Below are 19916 nucleotides of genomic sequence, written 5' to 3' on the forward strand. Positions count from 1 at the left end.
ACTCATTATGCACTCAGCATAGCTGAGTATTCTAAGGACTTCACAAGTAGCTCTGGTATATAAACATGGATAATTTCTTCTTTTAAAATAAAGTTACAAAACTGATTTGGTCTTATTCAAACTATGAAAAACAAGAGATTGAAGTTCTATGCAATAGTAAAATGAAAGAAACAAAGGTAAGCACAGCACACATAAATGCCCAGTTGGAAGTAAGTCTAACTAAAGGCATGTAAATTATATATGCCTTCTACTGAGACATGAGAAGGGCGAACTGATGATGCTAAGGTGATACAGAGAGGTGGCAGTCCAGACTCCCCTGTAAAGACTCTTATACTTGAAGAAGTTCGTGTAATTTCCTAGCAGTATGGGGTTGTTAAACTGCCTTGATTTCTTTTAAGAAGTAGTTGTTCTTTAGCCTGACCCAGCCCAAAGATTGCAGTCTAAAAGTTGGCTGTACTACAGGTTTTATTTCTTCTGGTGTGCATTATAAAAGTTTCATGTATTTGCAGAAAAAGTGGTTTAAAATATTAAACACTTAAAGGATAATGCAGCTTAATAATTTATCATTGTAACAATGGGTTACACAAAGTTCAGTACATCACTGAAATACAAAACTTCACCTTTGCTCTGCAGCCTGTTGCCTTAAGGCCACCAGCCCTTCATAGATGACCTGATACTTGCACCAAAGCACATCATCTTGCCCCCACAATGCTTTTCTTCCACTAAGTATTTGCATGCAAATCAGTCCAATTTTTATTAAAATTAAAATTATAATTTATAAAAATCAAAATTTTTCCTTAAAAATAGCCAATAATATTGTATAACAGAAACTTTTATAAGGACTTTGCGAGTTCATCTTATTTAATCTCCTCAGCATCTCTAGGAAATAATCACAATCCCTGTCTACAATACAGAAAAGGAAATTCAGAAAGAAATATGACTTGCTTTAGGACCATAACTAAATTCAAGCATCAGACCTTGGAATCTACTCTCATCAACCTCAAACAGCCTACCACTAACTTCCAACACAGAAGGGATAGCTTCATCCTGAAACACAGCACATAACTGAGTTTCAAAGGATTCTTCTGGATGATCAACAGAAAAGAAACGCTGAGACTGACATAGTTGTAGGGAGTCAGTTTGGAAAGACTTAAATTGTAACATGCAGCCTAGAGATGGATTATAGCTTGACAGCACTGTGGGTGAGGGATCCCTAACTGGCCACATAAAAGTGGTATGCTATGGTGACACACGGACAAAGAAAATTCACATTTATGATGTGTAGACAAGAGAAAGGAAGTTACTGTAATAGAAATTAATGTCATGACATTAAAATTTGAACAGTTTCAGGTTTGATGAAGTAAGTAAGTGCTTCCAAAATTCTTAAAAAAAAAAAAAGACTATAAAAATTAAAAGTACTCGACTTTAAAAATCTTTTATAATTTTACCTTTTGGTTTCGGGGTAAATCTTGAGCGTTTGATGGAGGCTTGTAATTCAGAACTAATCTTCTAAATTCCAAAAGATTGAATAATGACTGAAAAAGAATAATTTAAGATATCTAAGTGAAATTTCTGTCAATGGAATTGTGACTATCAGTGTTACCAAGACTCATTCTTGATAATTCTACTAGTTACATAAGGAATTGTGGCAATTATCAAAAGAATGCCTATTTTCTCCCTGAGAACAGCCTACTTATGTTTTAAAATAGTATTTTCATTTTTAAAATATTTTTGAATGGGGGTTGAAGGGAATTGAACCCAAGGCCTTGTGCATGCAAGGCAAGTGCCCTGGCTAGTATGCATATCCAATACCAAAATATTTTTCTTCCTAACTAACATTTATCCTACATGCGAAGTACAAAATTATACAAGAACATTTTTCAAAGCATACAAAGTATTACATTATTAAAATCTGTTTACGTTACTATGTCATTAACAAGAAATTTTCTTAAAATAGATAAAATACAGTGAAGAAGTTTTTAGATGTGTTCTATTTTAAATTATTTACCAACAATAATTGAGTACAAATCAATGTATTCATCAGATGCTAGGGACAAAGACACAAAATATTACATATTCTCTTGATACCCAAGAAAACACAATAGGAGACAAATGTATAAATTGTAAAAATGAAATAACGCAAAAGTCCACAGTAAGATAGACACTCAAGAAAGCCTTTCTTCTTCATGGTGTTTTAGCTGCTGGAAATTGAATCAAGGCCTTGAACTTTCTCTACCACTGACCTCAATTACAAGTCACTCATGATGACCTTGCTAAAAGGGGTACTTTGTAATCCACTATCATCATAACATTTGTTCAAAATGAAATATACAATAGTACATACTAGAACACATACTTAATAGATATAAATTCATCTGAGCATCTCTGCAAGATACTCCTTATAAATATTTTACACACTTATAACTATTCCTTCAACTTTGACAGTAATTATACTTCTTCCTTGAGTCATATTTTGTACAGTATATAAATTGACACAAGCAACGATAATGTATTGAATTTTATGATATATAAATTTGCTTACTTTATAGGACATAAAAGCAGCATCACAAATCAATGATAACAACTTATTTTTTAAAAAATGGGTATTTGTAGTGTACCTTTAATCCCAGCACTGGGAAAGCAGAGGCAGGACAATCTCTGTGAATTAAAGATCAGCCTGGTCTACCAAAGTGAGTTCCAGGACAGCCAGGGATGTTACAGAGAAACACTGTCTCTTAAAACCAAATAAAAATAACAATATAATGATAATAGTAAATAAAATTAAACATAGATAAATTTTGGTAAATATGGCTCACCATTTGTCTTTAAAAAAAAAAAAAGAGGAGGGGAAAGCTGAGTACAAATGGTGAAAAGCAACTTCTAGTAGAAACTATGAGAAAAGCGACCTGTATTGACTTATGTATAAGCCCTTCTCTTTTGTTTCTTGTTTGTTTGTGATTTCTGATAGCATCCTGCTGCACAGCCCTGGCTGGCCTTAGTCAGGCTGGACTTGAACTTAGCGAAATCCACATGCCTCTGTCTCCTGTGTGTGCTACCACATCCAGTAAAGATGTTCTTAATTAAACATTATGAGCAGATAAAATAACTCATTTTCTTGAACTTTTGTTTTTTTCCCTCTGAGAAGGGATCTTGCCAATGGTGCCCAACTCATTTATTCACACATTTAATAAATACTTTCGGAAGACCATGGCATGAGCAACACCAGAGGACAAAGAAAAAAGCACAGCTAAAATAAGCAGTCTCTTTTTCACGAGAATTATCATCGTCTGACTGCAGATTAAAAGGATGAAAGGAGTATAAATCAGAAGGGATACAGCTAAAGCTGCAAATGAGAATCTAAGCAGAAAGTGCCATTTTAAAGCCAGAGCTTAATCAAGCGAAAGGTTTTGAGCACAGTAGCAAGAGTAGGGAAATCAAACAAGGAAAAGGAATATAGAAAAGCAGAGCTTTAGAATCTGTGAAACATCGAGAAGGGAAATCATCAAACATCATATATCTCTTGATAAATTCCAGTGAAGATTATGACACACAGAGGACTCGCTGGAGCATTGCAATACAAAAAAGATTAGCAATGCAGCTGCACTATCTTAAGGTGAAGCAAGTGATGACCTTGACAAATGGTGACTGCAAAGTCACCTCCTCAGTGCAGTGGTAGAGGAAGAATGCTTGAGATGTGAATTGTAGAAATGAAATAGAGCTTAAGGGGGAAATCTGAGCCACTTTTGTGATGAATTTTAAGAGAAAATTGCCAAAGAGGAATGAGAATCCCACTACAGGGCTTTGAACTCCCTCTGGAATGTCTTCCTTGTTTCTGAACAGTAAGAATTTCCTTTGGCTTGGGTGGGCAACAAACCTCTTCCTCCACTTTCTCAAGATTTTTGAAGTAAGGGATTCTTGTAGTACAGTTTACTTTCCCGCACTTCAGCTTGCCTGTCCACTGAGAAGCACTGCTGCTGTCTGCTGCTCTGAGGAGATGACCTATTGACCTTCATCTTGTCTCAGGACTACTGTGAGCTGAGTGAGCTCAGCCCCTGGAGTCTGAGACTGAAACTCCACAGAGCATTCTGCTCAGTTGAAAGGAATTCCAACCAACTCTACAAATTCCAACGAAAGTTTTGGTACTAATGGAGGCCACTTTAGGTGAAAAACTCCCTTTCTAAGTAAGCAGTCACATCTGGACTCACACCTGAGAATCAAGTGATGCCAAAAAGGAAAAAGAAATAAACCTAATAACTAAACGTACAATAATAGCTCCCCGAAATGACAGTGAACATTGGAGATACAGTACACACAGTTGGCCATGAGTGAACGCATGTTTCCTTCCACAGAATTCCAAAGTTTGAAGCTTCATTTCTTCCCTAAAAGTCACTTTTCTTAGGATGTGATAACCCAAACTTCTAAAGGGGGAAGATGATTTGTTACAGGCATTTAGATTTCTGTTAGAGAAGTCAAATGTTCTTTAGTGGCTATGTTTGCTATCATAGAATAATAAAATTTAAACTAATAAAATTACTTCTTTCTATTAAGGAAGAATACATCATAGTTTTTTCTGGTATGTTCCTTTCACACACACACGCACACACACGCACACGCGCACACACATACACATACACACACGTGCACGCGCACACACACACACATACACACACACACGCACGTGCTTAGTGACCTAGTAGTCTTTGGGTAAGTGGATGGTTACTCCCTCACATTAGAGCTGAGTTGGTAAAAGAACTTATTAACAAACAGAGTTTCCGCTGCTCTGTTGATAATAATTTATCACTTCAAGTGGGAATTTCCTGTGAACACTGTCAGGAGACCTGAAGAGCACTTATCTAGCAGCTATCATGCACTGGCTGTGGGCAGGAACTTCCTCTGCTTGAACTTCTCCATGAAAAGCCTGGCAAGGGAGAAGCATTGTCCCCACAGTGCTGGAGAAAGGCAACCTGGCGTACTCAGGAACACTGGGCTCACAGCTTCACATCTGCTCCTCACAGGTCAAACTGTCTAAATTATGCCATGAATGAACACGAGAGGAGAAAAACCTAAGACACCGCCGTAATGCCTACAGGGCTCTCAAGTAGCCAATAAATGCTATATATTGCTTTTTTATATTACAGAAGTGAGTAACAAATTTACAAAGAAAACTACTGTCAAAGAATGGGTACATATACATAGTAATCCAGATATTTCTCAGACTCAACATTTGTGAAACCAAGTAATGAGCCATCTTACTTAGCAGTGTCTATCATAACAGTAAGAACGAGGCAAGTCCAGAAAAGCAAAGGAAATCTACTTATATGCCCATGTGCCACAAAGCAAGAGGTGGGGGCTTAAAACCTATACTAACTACACAGAAAAACATCAAAATCACAGATTAGTCACCTAACAATGAAAACAGCTGACAGAAAACAAAAGGCATAAGATACATATGTCACTCCGCTGAAGCCAACATAAAAACATAGACTCAGAAAGCTACAAAGGAGTCTTGTTGAACATAAAAACAAATGGCACATAACCCAACGACTTTTAAGTCCTTATTAGGAACAATACACAATTAAGCCACATTTTAACTGTCTTATGGAAAAAAACACAAAATATTTATAGAATGCTTAATTTAAGTTTTGAAATTTGATTATTCATATAAACAGAATAAAAAATTATGACAATTGTCATTGTATAAAAAGCTAAACTTCAGAGATTATAATAAATATATTATCAAAAATATTTCTAGTTGAGAAGATAGTGGGTATGTGTATTTACAAACATTTCCTATTTTGAAGAAGCAAACAAAACATTTCGCAAAGATTTTCTAAGGTAAAAATAAAATGTGCTAATCTTGAATTATCAATATTTATTCTTTCAAGCACTCTAACATATGTATTGTGGTGTATGTACATATAAACACCAGCATCAAACAAAATGCCTCTTAAATCAACTTGCAATTGTGAATATAATAGTATATTTTATAAATATTTCCCTAAAATATAAATAGCCTGATCTGAAACACAAAAAAGTTAATTCTAATTTCTTACCTTGGTAACAATTATTCTCTAAACTTTTAGAGAAATACCCACAAAAGTATCTTATTTCTACCACTTTAGAAATCAATAAAATAGCAGCGATTACTAATGGCAAGGAAGAAGGAGAAATTAAGCTTACATAAATGGAAGGTATTAACCTGTGTTTCATTGAAAGCTTCATAGTGGAACCAGGCATTGTGCTACATGCCTGTAGCACTCAGGAGACTGAGGTCAGTTGAGCTACCTAGCAAGAACTTATTCGAAAATTAAGCATGTTTTTAAAAAGATACTCTGTTTGAAAACAATGCAACTTTGAATTAACTAGATGTGATATCTCCAACCTATAGTCCTGGCCCTCAGAAGCTGAGGCAACAAATTCTAGGTTCTCAGCTAGTTTGGGCTATACAGCAAGAACCCATCTACAACAAAGAACAAAAGACAAAAAGGTCACACTGGTAATTAAAGACAAAAAGTGCTAGGAGATTCTGAAGTCAAGCCACTTTATACCACATACATGAATCCTGCCTGAACTTCTACTAAAAATATGCAAGAAACAGCACTGCTCCTCAGGCCCGCTGATTGAGAGCTGAATCTTGACCCCTTACCTGAATAACAGCACTAAACCAGCACGTGTTGCCGACGTTCTTCAGCCCAACTGGAGCTTTGTCTTGTCTTTTTCTATCATAAGGATTTCGAGAATCCCTCCAAACTTCTGTAGGTGTTCTCTTCAAACATGCTTTATTCTCTGCTATGCTGGCTTCAAGAACTCTTAAGAAATGAAAATACAGTGTTGAAAAAGATTTACACTATTATACAACACACTAAGCAACTTCTTATTGTGGGTGAGCATACAGGATTTGTTATAGGGCTAACATGTTCTGGGAAGTAATACGTGATCCTGACATTGCTCAAGTAACAAACAGATGCCATTAGGAACATGGCAGTGGCCTCCTCCACCCCACACCTCTCCCATCAATGCCTGAGGCAGGTGGGAGAGCTGGTCCTGAGGTCATAAGAGCAGGAGAGCTGTCCCTGCCCCTCATCAACTGCAGCACTTGGCAGAGTGGCCCCTACACTATGCATGGGCAACACAGTAGAGCTGGCCCTGAAGGTGTAGGTGTGGGAGAACTGACCCAGAGGACATGAAAGTGATGTGTGATTCCCCTCTGTGTGTTGTGAATGTGTTTTATTATGATCAGCTTATAAAGAAGCTCCTTTGGACTATGGCAGAGCAGAATATAAGTAGGAGGGAAAATTAAACTGAATACAAGGAGAAAGAAGGCAGAGTCAGGGGACACCATGTAGCTATCAAAGGATAAAGCTTCCAGAACCTTACAGGTAAGCCACAACCTAATGGTGATACACAGATTTAAATAAACAGTGTTGTAATTAATATAGTTTCTGTGTGATTATTTGGATCTGGGTGGTCAAGAAATGTAAGTGCAGTCTCCATTTACATGAAAGCATGAGAACCCCTGGTCTCACCCCTTGCACATGCCTGCAAGGGGTGAACCAACCAGCACAGTGCGGGAGAGCTCACCCTGGTGGTGAGGACAAGGGAGAGCTGGTGAACTGACTAGCTCTGCAACTCCCCAGGCTCAGAACCAGGGTTACAAGCTGACCCACCCCAACATTTACCACATCTATGATCTGCAGATCCAAAGCTGCAGGATCTCCATGACACAGGGCAACAAGAGGCTAACCAACAGGAGCTCCACTGAGTGCCCAGCATCAACAGTGTGGCAGAAACCAGAGGCCTTCAACCAGACCAAGGACTCTTTGCAATGAACATTTGCAAGTAAAGATATATAAAATGGTTTGCTGTGTGACTCACTGTGTCACACTTCAAGTTCCATGATGAGATTAATTTTATTTTCTCTTAAATTATATTTTATTGTATTTTGGGGGGAAGGTTGCAAAGGCAGAAAGTAGATACAAAGGGATGGAAAATGAATGGGATGGAGATGCTCCATGTAAAAGACACGAAGAGTAAATAAAAAACAAAGTTTAAAAAAAATAAAAAGAACATGGCAGTATTAATAACCAACAAATAAAGTGAAGTACAGATTATTTCCTAAGAAAACTTCAAACACAAAACCTCAGTTTAAAAATAATCATAATCCTTTGCTAAACACACACACACACACACACACACACACACACCCCACACATACAAGTGTCCATGAGCCACACAGGGATAACCAGTTCATGATTAGCCTGCATGTGCAACAGTGGTCCCAAGAAAGTACAACGGATATGGACTTTCCTTTGCCTAATGGTGTAGTGCTACAGCACAGCCACTGTAGCAACACTAGACTGTGTGTGTAAGGATGCCAGCACAAACAACCTACTGTGCTTACACTACCTACAATCATACATAGTACACAACACTCAGCAGCTCTGACACTGCATATATGCTTAATATGGTACACCATTTGCCAATATTTTACAGTATTCATACCCTATTACAAACATACTATAAAATAAATGCCACAATGTGCTGGCAGAAGCTTCACACGTCTAATGTTTGTCTCTGAACTGCAATTGGGACCACATGGAGGTGTTAGCTATGATATAACATCTGGGTTTTTGTACCCACATTCTTATGAAATTGTCTCTTGACAACTATTTTCTGGATTCTCTTCAATATTAACCCATATGGAACTTAAGTATATAGTGTTTCAACTAGAAAACACTGACACAGACTGGCAAGGCGGCTCAACTGCCTTTTTAGATCCTTTTGGGCCTTTAGAACTTGATGCTTTGACAGAGTAGATTACAGTGTAAGAAGTTAAAACCCTGGGTAAGGCATCTCTGACACATCTGTTAAAAGCTAGACCTAACATGGTCAATGTCATAATTTTGATGCACAGCACTTCAAAAATTAAACAAAATAACCAGGTTAAATATGCAATGACCTTATCACTCATTGATGTACATACCTATAAATAGAGAAAGGAGATCAAAAGTTCAAGGTCACCATCAGATACACAATAAGGCCATGTCTCAAAAATCCCAAAGAAATAAATATGTAGTAGAGATTACAACTGAAGAAAAGATTAATAATCTAGCAATCTACATTTGTAAGGTGGCAATTTAAATATAAACCCAATAAATATTTAATAAATTTTCAAAAAGCTAAGCTCACAATGAAAACATTAAGAAAACACATGACACAGAATTATAAATACTAATCCAGGATATAATCTTCTAGATATTTTCATATTAATAGGCTTATATAAATTGATGTAAACAAAAATATAGGTGCATTTAAAAATAACATTTGCAGCAAGTATATCTTTTATTTTATAATTTTTAGCCTCCACAACAAGCACACACAAACATGTCTATGTACACACAAAGATATCAAATAGTATCACTATCCAAAATAATTATATACTGTATCATATAACCAATTGAAGCAAAAAAAAATTTGCCTTTGGCTTATTACCAAAAAAACAGTAAAAACAAAAACAAAAAAACAAACTTGAATCCTGTGATAAATTCCTAAAGGTAGACTGGACAGTAGATTCAAAAGAACAAAAAAAGAAAGAAAAATTAAAGAATAAATTTGTGACAAAATTATGAGTTCCATAATTAAAAAATATTTAAAGGGTTTAAAACTTTAAATGTGAAGTTTGATTACATAAAATGTAAAAAGTACAAGCACATATTGTTGATTATTTATTTAGAATGAAGTATATCTCAATGCTCTTAAAATTTACGTCTGTCTTTTCCTTTTGGAGTACAGACATATTCACACACACATGATGGGTCTACACTCTTACCTGCTGATGGCTTGTTCTTCATCGGTTATTCCAGTCTCCCTGAATGCCTTATTTGATTCGGCCAAGCTCAAAGCAATCGCCCTCTGCAGATCATCTTTGTCATCTCCAGTGAGATCGATCACATCTGAAAAGCAAAACTAGCTTTCTCAGAATTAAGGCAAACAAATGAAAGTGAACTCCCACCACAGCGACTTATGCCCAATAAACCTTGACAAACCAAAAGCCAGGACCAAGTCAATCCTCTATGTTATAAGCATGAATATATCTTTAAAAATCCAAACATGGTTACCATAAACTATCCTTAGTAACAGAATAGTTTCTTCTACAAAATCTACCAAAAGTAGTGAAAAGAAGAAAATTCTTGGTATTTATTTACAGTGTAGCATCTTATTAGAAAGCTAATGATCAGAAAGCCTACTGGGAATATGGTTTATCAATAAAATGCAAAACAACCACTACCAAACACTTACATTGGTGCTTTCTGATGTGTAGATATCGCACTAACAAATCACAGAGTAAGGGAGTGTGTGTGTGTGTGTGTGTGTGTGTGTGTGTGTGTGTGTGTGTGTGTGTGTGTGTGACATTGTTGATAGCTTTTAGTTCTAGTGGAAAGTAGGAAAGGAGATGCAAGGAGCTGTCACTTTTTGTTTTTCTCTTCTGTACCATGTGATTAATTAGGACATATGCCTTTCTTGTCACTGAAAATAAGATTTTCATTTACACAGAGGTATGCAAACAAAAACACTTGGTCCATTTCATTGAACACTATGAGTTTTACTTCTGTATTCAATGAATAAAACCCACGACTATTACCACCATCGGTAAAACATGCTTAATGCAGTTCTACAATGTATGTTAGTCAATTTCCTCGACAGAGGAGTTGTTGCTATGAATGCTATTATTACAATTTAAGCAATGATAGGAATCAGCCTAATAAAAGAATATAGAATTGGAAAGAGTAAGATCTGGAACTCATCAATACCATCACTAAATGGAGACTTTGATGGTAGAAGCAAGGGAACAGCCATGATCCTACTGCTTCTGCTTTTCCCAGTGTCCTTAGTGGACATGTAGAAGTTGTTCTATCAAAGTTCAGCTGCAAGGAAGTCACTCACAGAGCAAAAACGGCACTCTATTAGCATTCCAACATCCAGGCAAAGTCAAGTGGAGGTTACTTATCGAGGTTCTCTATCCCCTAAGCCAAGTTACTTAAGAAGTACACAGTTACTCAGAGCCACCCTACCGGCTGTCTTCCTGGTGTGGTAGAGGACTGAAGCACTGTGGTGGTCAGATCTGCAGTCACTAGAGAAGACTGAGCTCAAGAGCCCTCCCTTAATTCCTTGCAAAGAAGTCTGCAATTGCTTAATCCCTTGGATTAAATGCCTTCTCTGAAATTACCAATCATAGTTGATGTTTCATGCCTAGAAACTCACCTAGAAACAGCAACTGATTTTACTCTTTACTTACACTCTTTCAGGATCCATGAATTGGAGTTCACACAAAAGCAAACAATAAGCAAGGATGGTATATTTTCTCCTATCCCACAAATGCTGAGATGCTAATAACAGTGTAAAAATAAAGAATGGTACACAGGCTCCAGGTCTAAGACTTTTACTTCTTAAACCCCATGTATTTTGCCCCACAATCAGTTTTTTAAAGTTATCTATTGATCCCTTAAAGAAGGGATCAGAATTCCAGAAGGTAGAGAATATAATCACAATAATATGGATATGTGATACCTTCTGCTGCTGTTAATATTTACACTGCTGCTGCTGATCAAGGCACCAGTACCAAGGTGAATTTCTGTTATTACTTAGAAATAAACACAATACTTTAAAAAAATCAGTTTACCTTAAGAATGTAAATTTTGATCAAAATAACTTTGATCAAAAAAAGTAATTTTAACAAGAAATTGAATCTTGATTTACAAGGTTTTGAAGTTGTTACTGACTAAAAATGCATAGTTTCTACATGGCAAAGCCTGCTATAAATGCTAGTACAATGCTGGGGTTGCAAAGTTAGTATTTCTCATATTTTGGTTGAAAGAACAAATGATATACTACAAAGGATGAACACCCAAACTTCAATTTTATTAGTCGTTGCAGAGCAACTTCTGTTAATGACTGATAGAGAATCCCATCCAAGCTCAGAATTTTGAAAAAATTTATGTTTCAACTACTATGATCCTGATAGTTTCTCAGGATGTAAAGGCTTTTCTGGTAGAACCAGTTCATCAGCTGCCAACAAATGTGATACATTAGCATATTATTCTTTCATAATATGGATGGAACTACAACTATCAACATAGTTTTACAGAATCATGTAAGGGTGACAGATCAAATAGGAAAACATTGGTAGATTTTAAAATATAACAGCACTGTATAAAAGGCAATTCATAACCACCGTCCAGTGCAACACGAGTGTGACTGTGGATTCATACTGTAACTCAGCCTTAGGAAATTAAGAAATATTGAGTTTTGGTATATTAAGCAGAATAATCATTATTATTTGAATATTCAGTTAAAACATTCCTCCCTTTGCTAAATGAACATCTGAATGAAGCTAGATTTTCTTCACAAAACAGAACCAAAGCAACTTATTCTAACAGAATGGAAACCCTCCAACACAGATCTGAGATCCCAGCTCTGTTCTAATACCATAGATAGGAGAAAGGTGCAGCAGCATAAAGGGTGTACCCTTTTGCTAATTTGTTTCAGAAATATATTCTATACAAAAATATTTACCTCACAGAATAGGTTGCTATTTTAACTAAGAATTAGTTTTCTAAGCTCTTCTGAATTTTAAAAATGTTTTAAACAGTTCCTGAATTTAAAATTATTTTAGAATTATCTCAAAGTATTTCATATCAATGAAAGCTCTTTGAAGTCCATCATAAATTTGTGAGTTTAAAGGAGCCCGAAGATCAAAAGTGTGCCACGTTATTAAATACGAACATGTTCTACAAGACTCCTGGCTGCACAGGACTGGGGCTCTTGTAATCTGGTCTTTACAATCAAGTTGGCAAAAGATAAGTCACAATCACCTGACCAACAGAAGACAAATGTCAAGAAACATTGCTACAACCCTCTGTGCCAGTCATTCCCGTGAGGAGGCCAGGACACGACAGCAGAGCAGCAATTCTGGTTGGACAACTTGTCCTCCCCAATGGGGCCCAACCCTGTGAGTCCTCATTTCTGATCCCATCTAGACCACAATTCATATCATCTGCCTTTCCCTGACAGCATTACAAACAGAAGATGCTATTCTTCCACTGGTATAAAAGGCTAACCTGTCTGTAGCTAGAAATGACCACACTCAGTTGTTCCTGCTTCCCGTCTCTCTCCACATCTCTAATCCCCTAGGAGGTGGGCAGTTGCCTCTCTGGAACCTGCCTCTCCTGGTATTGGGCAGCAGTACGTTTTAATGATGGAAAGGGTTAGCTGAGACCAGATGCTATCAATTCTTGACTGACACATTCTTCCAGCAAAGGAAAAGGTCTCTGGTCTCTTTATCTATAAAGCTGCTGTAATTACAATTTTCTTCATAGTGTTCACATTTCTCTACAAAACTGCTTTTCTTCTGCCATAGTTTGAGAACAATGTGGCCATCACGAAAGGAAACTTTTATGACCCACTCACATATTTTTTTATAAATTTATTTATTTATTATGTATACAATATTCTGTCTGTATGATGCCTGCAGGCCAGAAGAGGACACCAGACCTCATTACAGACAGTTGTGAGCCACCATGTGGTTGCTGGGAATTGAACTCAGGACCTTTGGAAGAGCAGGCGATGCTCTTAACCGCTGAGCCATCTTTCCAAACCCCACTCACATATTAAATTATTTCGATTTTAAGTATCATTTTGCTTAACAAATTAGTAAGTAAAATATAATTTTAATAATGGCTAAATGAGAATTTTCTTTTTTGTAATTCATGAGTAGCTAATTTTCTCTTTCTGATAGCTATTGTTGGTTCTCAGCTTGACTACATCTGGAATTAACTAAAACCACCATGGCTGGGTGCACCTGTAAAGACGTTTTTTTGAATTAAATCATTTGAAGTGGGAAGACACACTTTTAATCCAGATCCACCTTTAATCTGGGATACACACCTTTTGCTAGCAGCCTATATAAAGGGACAAGGAAAGAGAAGCTTGCTCTCTGTGCCTGCTTACTCTTGCTAACAAGTCCATTCCTTCAATGGTATTAAAGTCTATTTTGGGATTCTGGCATGTGCTGAAGACCAGCTGAAAAATCAAGCTTTGGGTCTTGCTGAATTCTTTTTCCAGGGATTGGCAAAACAACGAATACATTGGATGCATAGAGTCAACAGTTGTATAATGAAAACTAGCATTTTCTGTATGTTTATTGAAGAGAGCTGAGAATTAACTTGGCTATAAACAAGTGGTAATTGCAGAAGTAAATTTAAAATCAAAATAGCCTTGGTAGAAATTTCTATCCATATACCAGCATACTATATGCATGTATCTGCACCATAGCAAGACTTTGGGAAAACACTGGAAACTTTTTTGCTATCTACTCTCCCTGGAGATCTCTGTGAGAACAATTCAAAGACACTAAACAGATATGATAGATAGACAGTTGGAGAAAGAACACATACCAGGGCAAGACAGAGTTGAAGTAACAAGTTAGAATGCCAAACCAGGACTGTACACTGCATGGCTTGTTTGAAGAGAAAAGCAACCTAGGAAGTGAAGGATGGGAGCTCACATAGGAAACACAGATCAGAAGCGAGGACTCTACTGAGCCTCACAACTCAGCCTCAGAGGCTGCTGGTCTCACTGTTTGTGTCAGGAGGCAAAAGCAATTCAGCCTCAGGCTGGGCTGTGGCTCATTGCTCTCCACAGTCGCGTGATTCCTTCCTCACTTCCCTCAGGTATTTGTTCAAACGTGACCTCACCCAGAAGCATTCTCTAAGGACGGGACCTGAAATAGTCATTCCTATTCCCAGCCAGCCACACCCAGAGCACCACCCTGACCTAACACGTGCTTCTCTGTGAACTTCTGAGAACTCAGGAGTAGTAGTCTTCACTGTCATTCGTAAACAAAACAGACTGTATCTTTCAGTGGCTTAATAAACTCCCTAAAAGCATTGATAAATCAATACTGCTGTACCAAAACAACTGAAACATAATACCCAAATATGAAACATAAATTTCAAAAGTGGGCTATGTATAATGACAATAATAAGATGTGAGTATGTGTTCCCAATTCCTACAAAGAGGACAGATACGGCACTACATTTTAAAAAGTACTTCCATATAAACAGATAGACCTAGGTAAAGTGCCTTCTCCACTCTCCACCCACGTCTTCCCTACTCTGACATATTGGTTTCCACATAACAATCCTACTAGTCTGCTTTTCTGACTGCTGAACACACAGTCTCTAAAACTGTAATATATGGACAGGACTTTCTATGATAGGAGCTACAAATTTCAACATTATTTAACTTTAATTTTGATTACTGGCAACTATACTGAACTGTTTAGTTAAAAATATAATTCTCATTTTAAGAACAGCTACTAAACTTATAATGGTAGCATCCATAAGGAAGAAAATGAAAAGTACTTGGGGAGTCATCCAAAAATTGTCACTTGTTTTCTGTGTCTTCCATCTTGGAAGGTGAAAAAAACTGAAGTTAATATTCCACGTTAGTCCACAACTATGAAAACAGCAATAGCCCATGGCCAGCCTTCTCTCCTAAAACTCAGAAAATTTCATCATGGAAAGAGAAACAGGCCTTGAGTACAACACCAGCCTCAGAAATAAAAGCTCCACTTGAAAAAAGAATGAAGTAAATTTTAAAAGTTATCCAGGCCGTTCTATAGTCCACTTGTACTAGAATGTTCCATATCGGCTTGAAGCGTCTTAACATATCCAATCAGCTGCACACCACCACCCTGGTCTAACCTATTTCTAAGCTTAACTTTGGGTGTTGTGAATGACCAAAACAGTTTCATGTAATAGAAATTTCTAGACAGAGTTGTAACTTTCATTGAATTTCTTTTTCTGCCTAACGTAAGTTTTAAAAAGTGTGAGGAATGGAAAGAGGAAAGAGTCTGTTGATAACTCCTCAGACATGAGGACAGAAGCTGCACCCATCGTCATCTGGACATTAAATCACTCTGGTCAAGCAGTCCACCCATGATCTAGATTCTAGGATGGAACCTCAAGGGTTTTCTCATTTTGAATGCCATTCAGGTTGTATGGAGCCTAGGCACCAATAGCAATTCAAATGTTTGAAGAGCCTACTACTTACTTAGCACTCGTGCTAACGTATTATACCAGTTTATCTAAAGCTTAATAATGCTGTATTACTTTCTATGTTATGATTACCTACCCAAATCCCTCTTATCTTTTGATCCATATTTTGATTGCTCAACTGGGGTGCATCTTGCTCTGGTGGACATATACTGTTTTTGTCCTGTTTTAAAAAAGTTTAAAACAATTTAATAGTTGTGGTATGAAATAATACTAATAGATTTAATATTGGGCAAACTCTTTTGTATAGTCATGGCTAAGACACTGTGTGCCAAGAGCCAAAAATATCATTGTTTCCGCTTTGATTCAATAACAATTATGATAGCCAATACCATGCATTGTAAACTAGTCCACTTTAATTGTGTATGTGGTAGGGGCTGATGTGTGTGCAGAAAGTCAGGGACTCATATCAGCATCCTGCCCAATTACAGCCCACAGTATTCCCTGGAGACAAGGTCTATCAGTAAGTCTAAACTAGCCTGGAAACCAGCAAGGATCAGTGAACCTCTTGTTTCTAATGTGTAACAGCAAGCACTGCACTACACAGAGGTTTTCTATGTGGATTCAGGGGTTTAAGCACACAGGTCCCCATCCTTGTACAGCAAGAGCTTTATTCACTAACACTCATTTCTTTTTCTTTTTCTAAAGATCTCATAGAGTTTCCTTCCTAACCTAGGAGCATGAGGCATTCTTTGAAAATTTGTTATTTAGTATTGTCTGGATTATACAAGTTATGAAAAAGTTAGATATACAGCAAAAATTTGAGCTTTTTTCCAGAATATAACAGAGTATTAAATTGTAGTAAAGAATATTATGAAGAGTCACCCAGTACAATAACTGAAGTTCTGGAAACAAGTTTTCTTCAAATTGTAACTTTTCTCTCAAAAGTAAAAGTCAAACTAAAATATGAAATGGCTTTCCTATTAAAAGTATTGAAAAGATTATTACTTCTTCAATATTGCAGAAAGGGGCACAGATATAAATGTTCTTCAAATCAAGTGGAAAACATTATAGTTTCTTTTTCTCTAAAAGAGACATTCAAGTACAAATAGTTATTTGCCAGCTTACATAAATGCAGTAGCATATTTATTAGGAATTTTTCAGTTCAGAGGATAGATTTTTGCCAGCACTGAAATGAGCATGTGATAGACTGGGACCATGATTTTATTTGCCATCAAGTTCTGGCTGAAGAAAAGAAAGAAGAGTAATAATTTACAGAAAATGAAACTTTTCAGTATCTGAAACAAACTATTATAGAGTTTCAAATACCAATGTACTTCAAATAAAACTAAGAAAGTACTCAAAAGTGAAGCATTTTTTTCACATCTATCCCTGAGAAATTCTTCCCTGAGGGCTGTCACTGCTTTTCCCTCTAGACTCAGGCTTGTGAGCAAGTCTGCACTTACTGACATTCACTTGTAACAATTTTCAATCTTTCCTTCCAATCCATAAAAACTAAAAACACACAAAAATCGCTTCATTTCTGAACAAAGCCTGCACAGTCAAAAGTACTTTTCAATAAACTGCTGAATGTGCCTCTCAATCGTCAATTCTGAGGCTTGCTAGGTTTGCTGAATCAAACTGGTTCCTAACAACTGTTCTCCTTCCAATAACTCTACAAGACAGGACACAAACGCTGCTACCAAAAGTAATGACCCTGAAGTGTGACCAAGAGGGCCATCATGTAAGTACTCATTAAATTTCAACAGATCTGTGTCTCAGTGATCTATAGAGTAAGCCCCAAGCTTAGGGGAGCACATTAGCAATGAAGCCACAGCAGTGAGCAGGGCACTCAAAATGACCATCAGCTGAGTCCAATTACAACCCGCTATGCCAAATGTCGGTGAAAAGGAAAGTGATTTTGTGTGTGTGTGTGTGTGTGTGTGTGTGTGTGTGTGTGTGTGTGTGTGTTTATACTATGGGGGTGGTTATCACAAGACATAGCCTTCTGAATGTGAGCTGTGTTCTCTCTAAGTGAACCTATTCATGTCACCATCGGTGTCCACTAGCATTCAACGAAATGATTTCCAAATGACAGTTCTTAGCAGCACACTTTGGATACTGGAAAGACTTGTTCCATGCAAGAAGGCAGAGAAAACAATTTCTAACAGGCAGTTGCTAGCTAACTCTTAAGACAGAAGTAACTTAGACTTGAGAGGAAAAGGTTAGAGACTCTTCCTGGCCCAAAGAAGAGTAAGTTAAATACTAGGTGGCACCAGGTGTTGCAACTTCAGCTCATTCTGTTTTATTGTCAGAGTGTAAAGAAAGGAGGGAAAACAGGAGAAACTGAGGCTAGAGGGAAAGACTGCCCAAAGTCTCAGTTACTGTTGAACTTGACATAAGCAGGACGTGCACCTCATGCAAGCATGAGAAGGGGAAGGGAAGTGGCTCTCCCTGCTTCTTCCTAATTTCCATGCTCCTCAAACATGTTAGTGATCTCGTGTCTCACATCTATAACACATAAAAGTGCTTACATTTTATATATACTGATTTGATATTTTGGAGTGCTTAGGACTAAAACCATGGCCAAGTACATACCTTAAATAATACCTCCTATTTCACGTTAATTAAGCCATGGGAATGTCAGTAAACAGTAAAAATTTCTGTATGTACATGAGAATATTCCTGTGATGATGATAAGCTAGGGTCTTGAGCAAAGTCATATAACTTGACTTAAGGTGCAAGAGAGAGTGCATGGTGTCTCCAAACATTTCTCTCAAGGTGCGTGTGTGTGTGTGTGTGTGTGTGTGTTTTCATTTTGGATTAAGGAGGATTTTGATTATATGAAGGCCTTCTCCTCAAACCTTTATTTTCAATGTGGAGGAAAGGAGATTTTATAATATAGTAAACTTATAAATTTATAACCTCAAAGCTTTGGCTTCTACTGAAGGCTGAAATTGACAAATGACTATCCACTTAAGATTCTAGACTTTTAATGAATATAATTCACCATTTTTTTATATTTCAAAGTCATGTATTCAATAAGAGATACTCATAAAAGGATATATAACTTAAATAAGATGGTTTGTCACTAATAAAAATTTATATTACTTTTTGTTTATGCTTCACTTCTGTTTAATGAGTAAAAGTAATACAACATCAAAAGAAAATTTCACTGCATGCCTATAAAACATTAAGAAGAAAAACTTACTTGCATCTGCTTGGCTTCCCACACTGATGTATCTATCGTTGCCTGGAAGTGCTGTCTGGTAATAGGCTGTCTCCTCCTGTGGAGGGGTCTTGGCATTCTTTGCAGTGAGGAAAGCCACTGCTAACTCCAAGTTTCCATTACTATCCTTCAAATAGCAAGAAGGGAACATCCAATGATTTTGGAGTAAAGGCATCCAAAATATATCTAATTTTATCTTGAATATTTTGTAACAAAAGTCATTTTGATTTGAATATATTTTAATGCAACTCTAAACAGTAAAAAATTGTCACCCATATCTCTACCTCAATAATTATTTTTAAAAACTATATTCATTATTTGATATTCATTATTAAAACTTCTATTACACTGCTAAATCAATTCTATTTTCTTAGCTACCTATTCATTTGGAAAAATACAATCATGAACTTCTAATTTAAAAAAAATGAGTAATCAAGAATTTTTTCTAGGTTTTGCTTTCAGAGTGGAAAAGTGAATACTTAAAATATGGTTTCTTAATAAGGATATTGGATGCATACCTAGGAGAAACTTAAGAAAATGTCAAGAATTCTTAGTACAGCAGAGGGCAGAAACACTCATGCCATCAAGATAAAAACTCTTCCCATACACACATACACATATCAGTGCTCATC

General features: G+C 36.7%; 1 protein-coding gene across 3 annotated transcripts in view; it reads right to left on the bottom strand.

Moving 5' to 3' along the window:
• Usp25 (ubiquitin specific peptidase 25) overlaps positions 1-19916 on the bottom strand; it is a 103999-nt gene that overhangs the window by 56909 nt on the left and 27174 nt on the right. For 2 of the 3 annotated variants that reach the window (XM_005345217.2, XM_013353097.2), the window contains exons 3-6: positions 19267-19411; positions 9830-9953; positions 6647-6809; positions 1449-1535 (exon numbers count right to left, since the gene is read on the bottom strand). In XM_005345217.2, the coding sequence (XP_005345274.1) occupies positions 1449-1535; positions 6647-6809; positions 9830-9953; positions 19267-19411 (519 nt within the window). Of the gene's footprint in view, positions 1-1448; positions 1536-6646; positions 6810-9829; positions 9954-16194; positions 16279-19266; positions 19412-19916 lie in introns of all 3 variants that reach the window. The other variant, XM_005345215.2, reaches the window with a different exon arrangement.

Source organism: Microtus ochrogaster, chromosome 2 (genome assembly GCF_000317375.1).
Source record: "Microtus ochrogaster isolate Prairie Vole_2 chromosome 2, MicOch1.0, whole genome shotgun sequence".
Classification (NCBI taxonomy): domain Eukaryota; kingdom Metazoa; phylum Chordata; class Mammalia; order Rodentia; family Cricetidae; genus Microtus; species Microtus ochrogaster.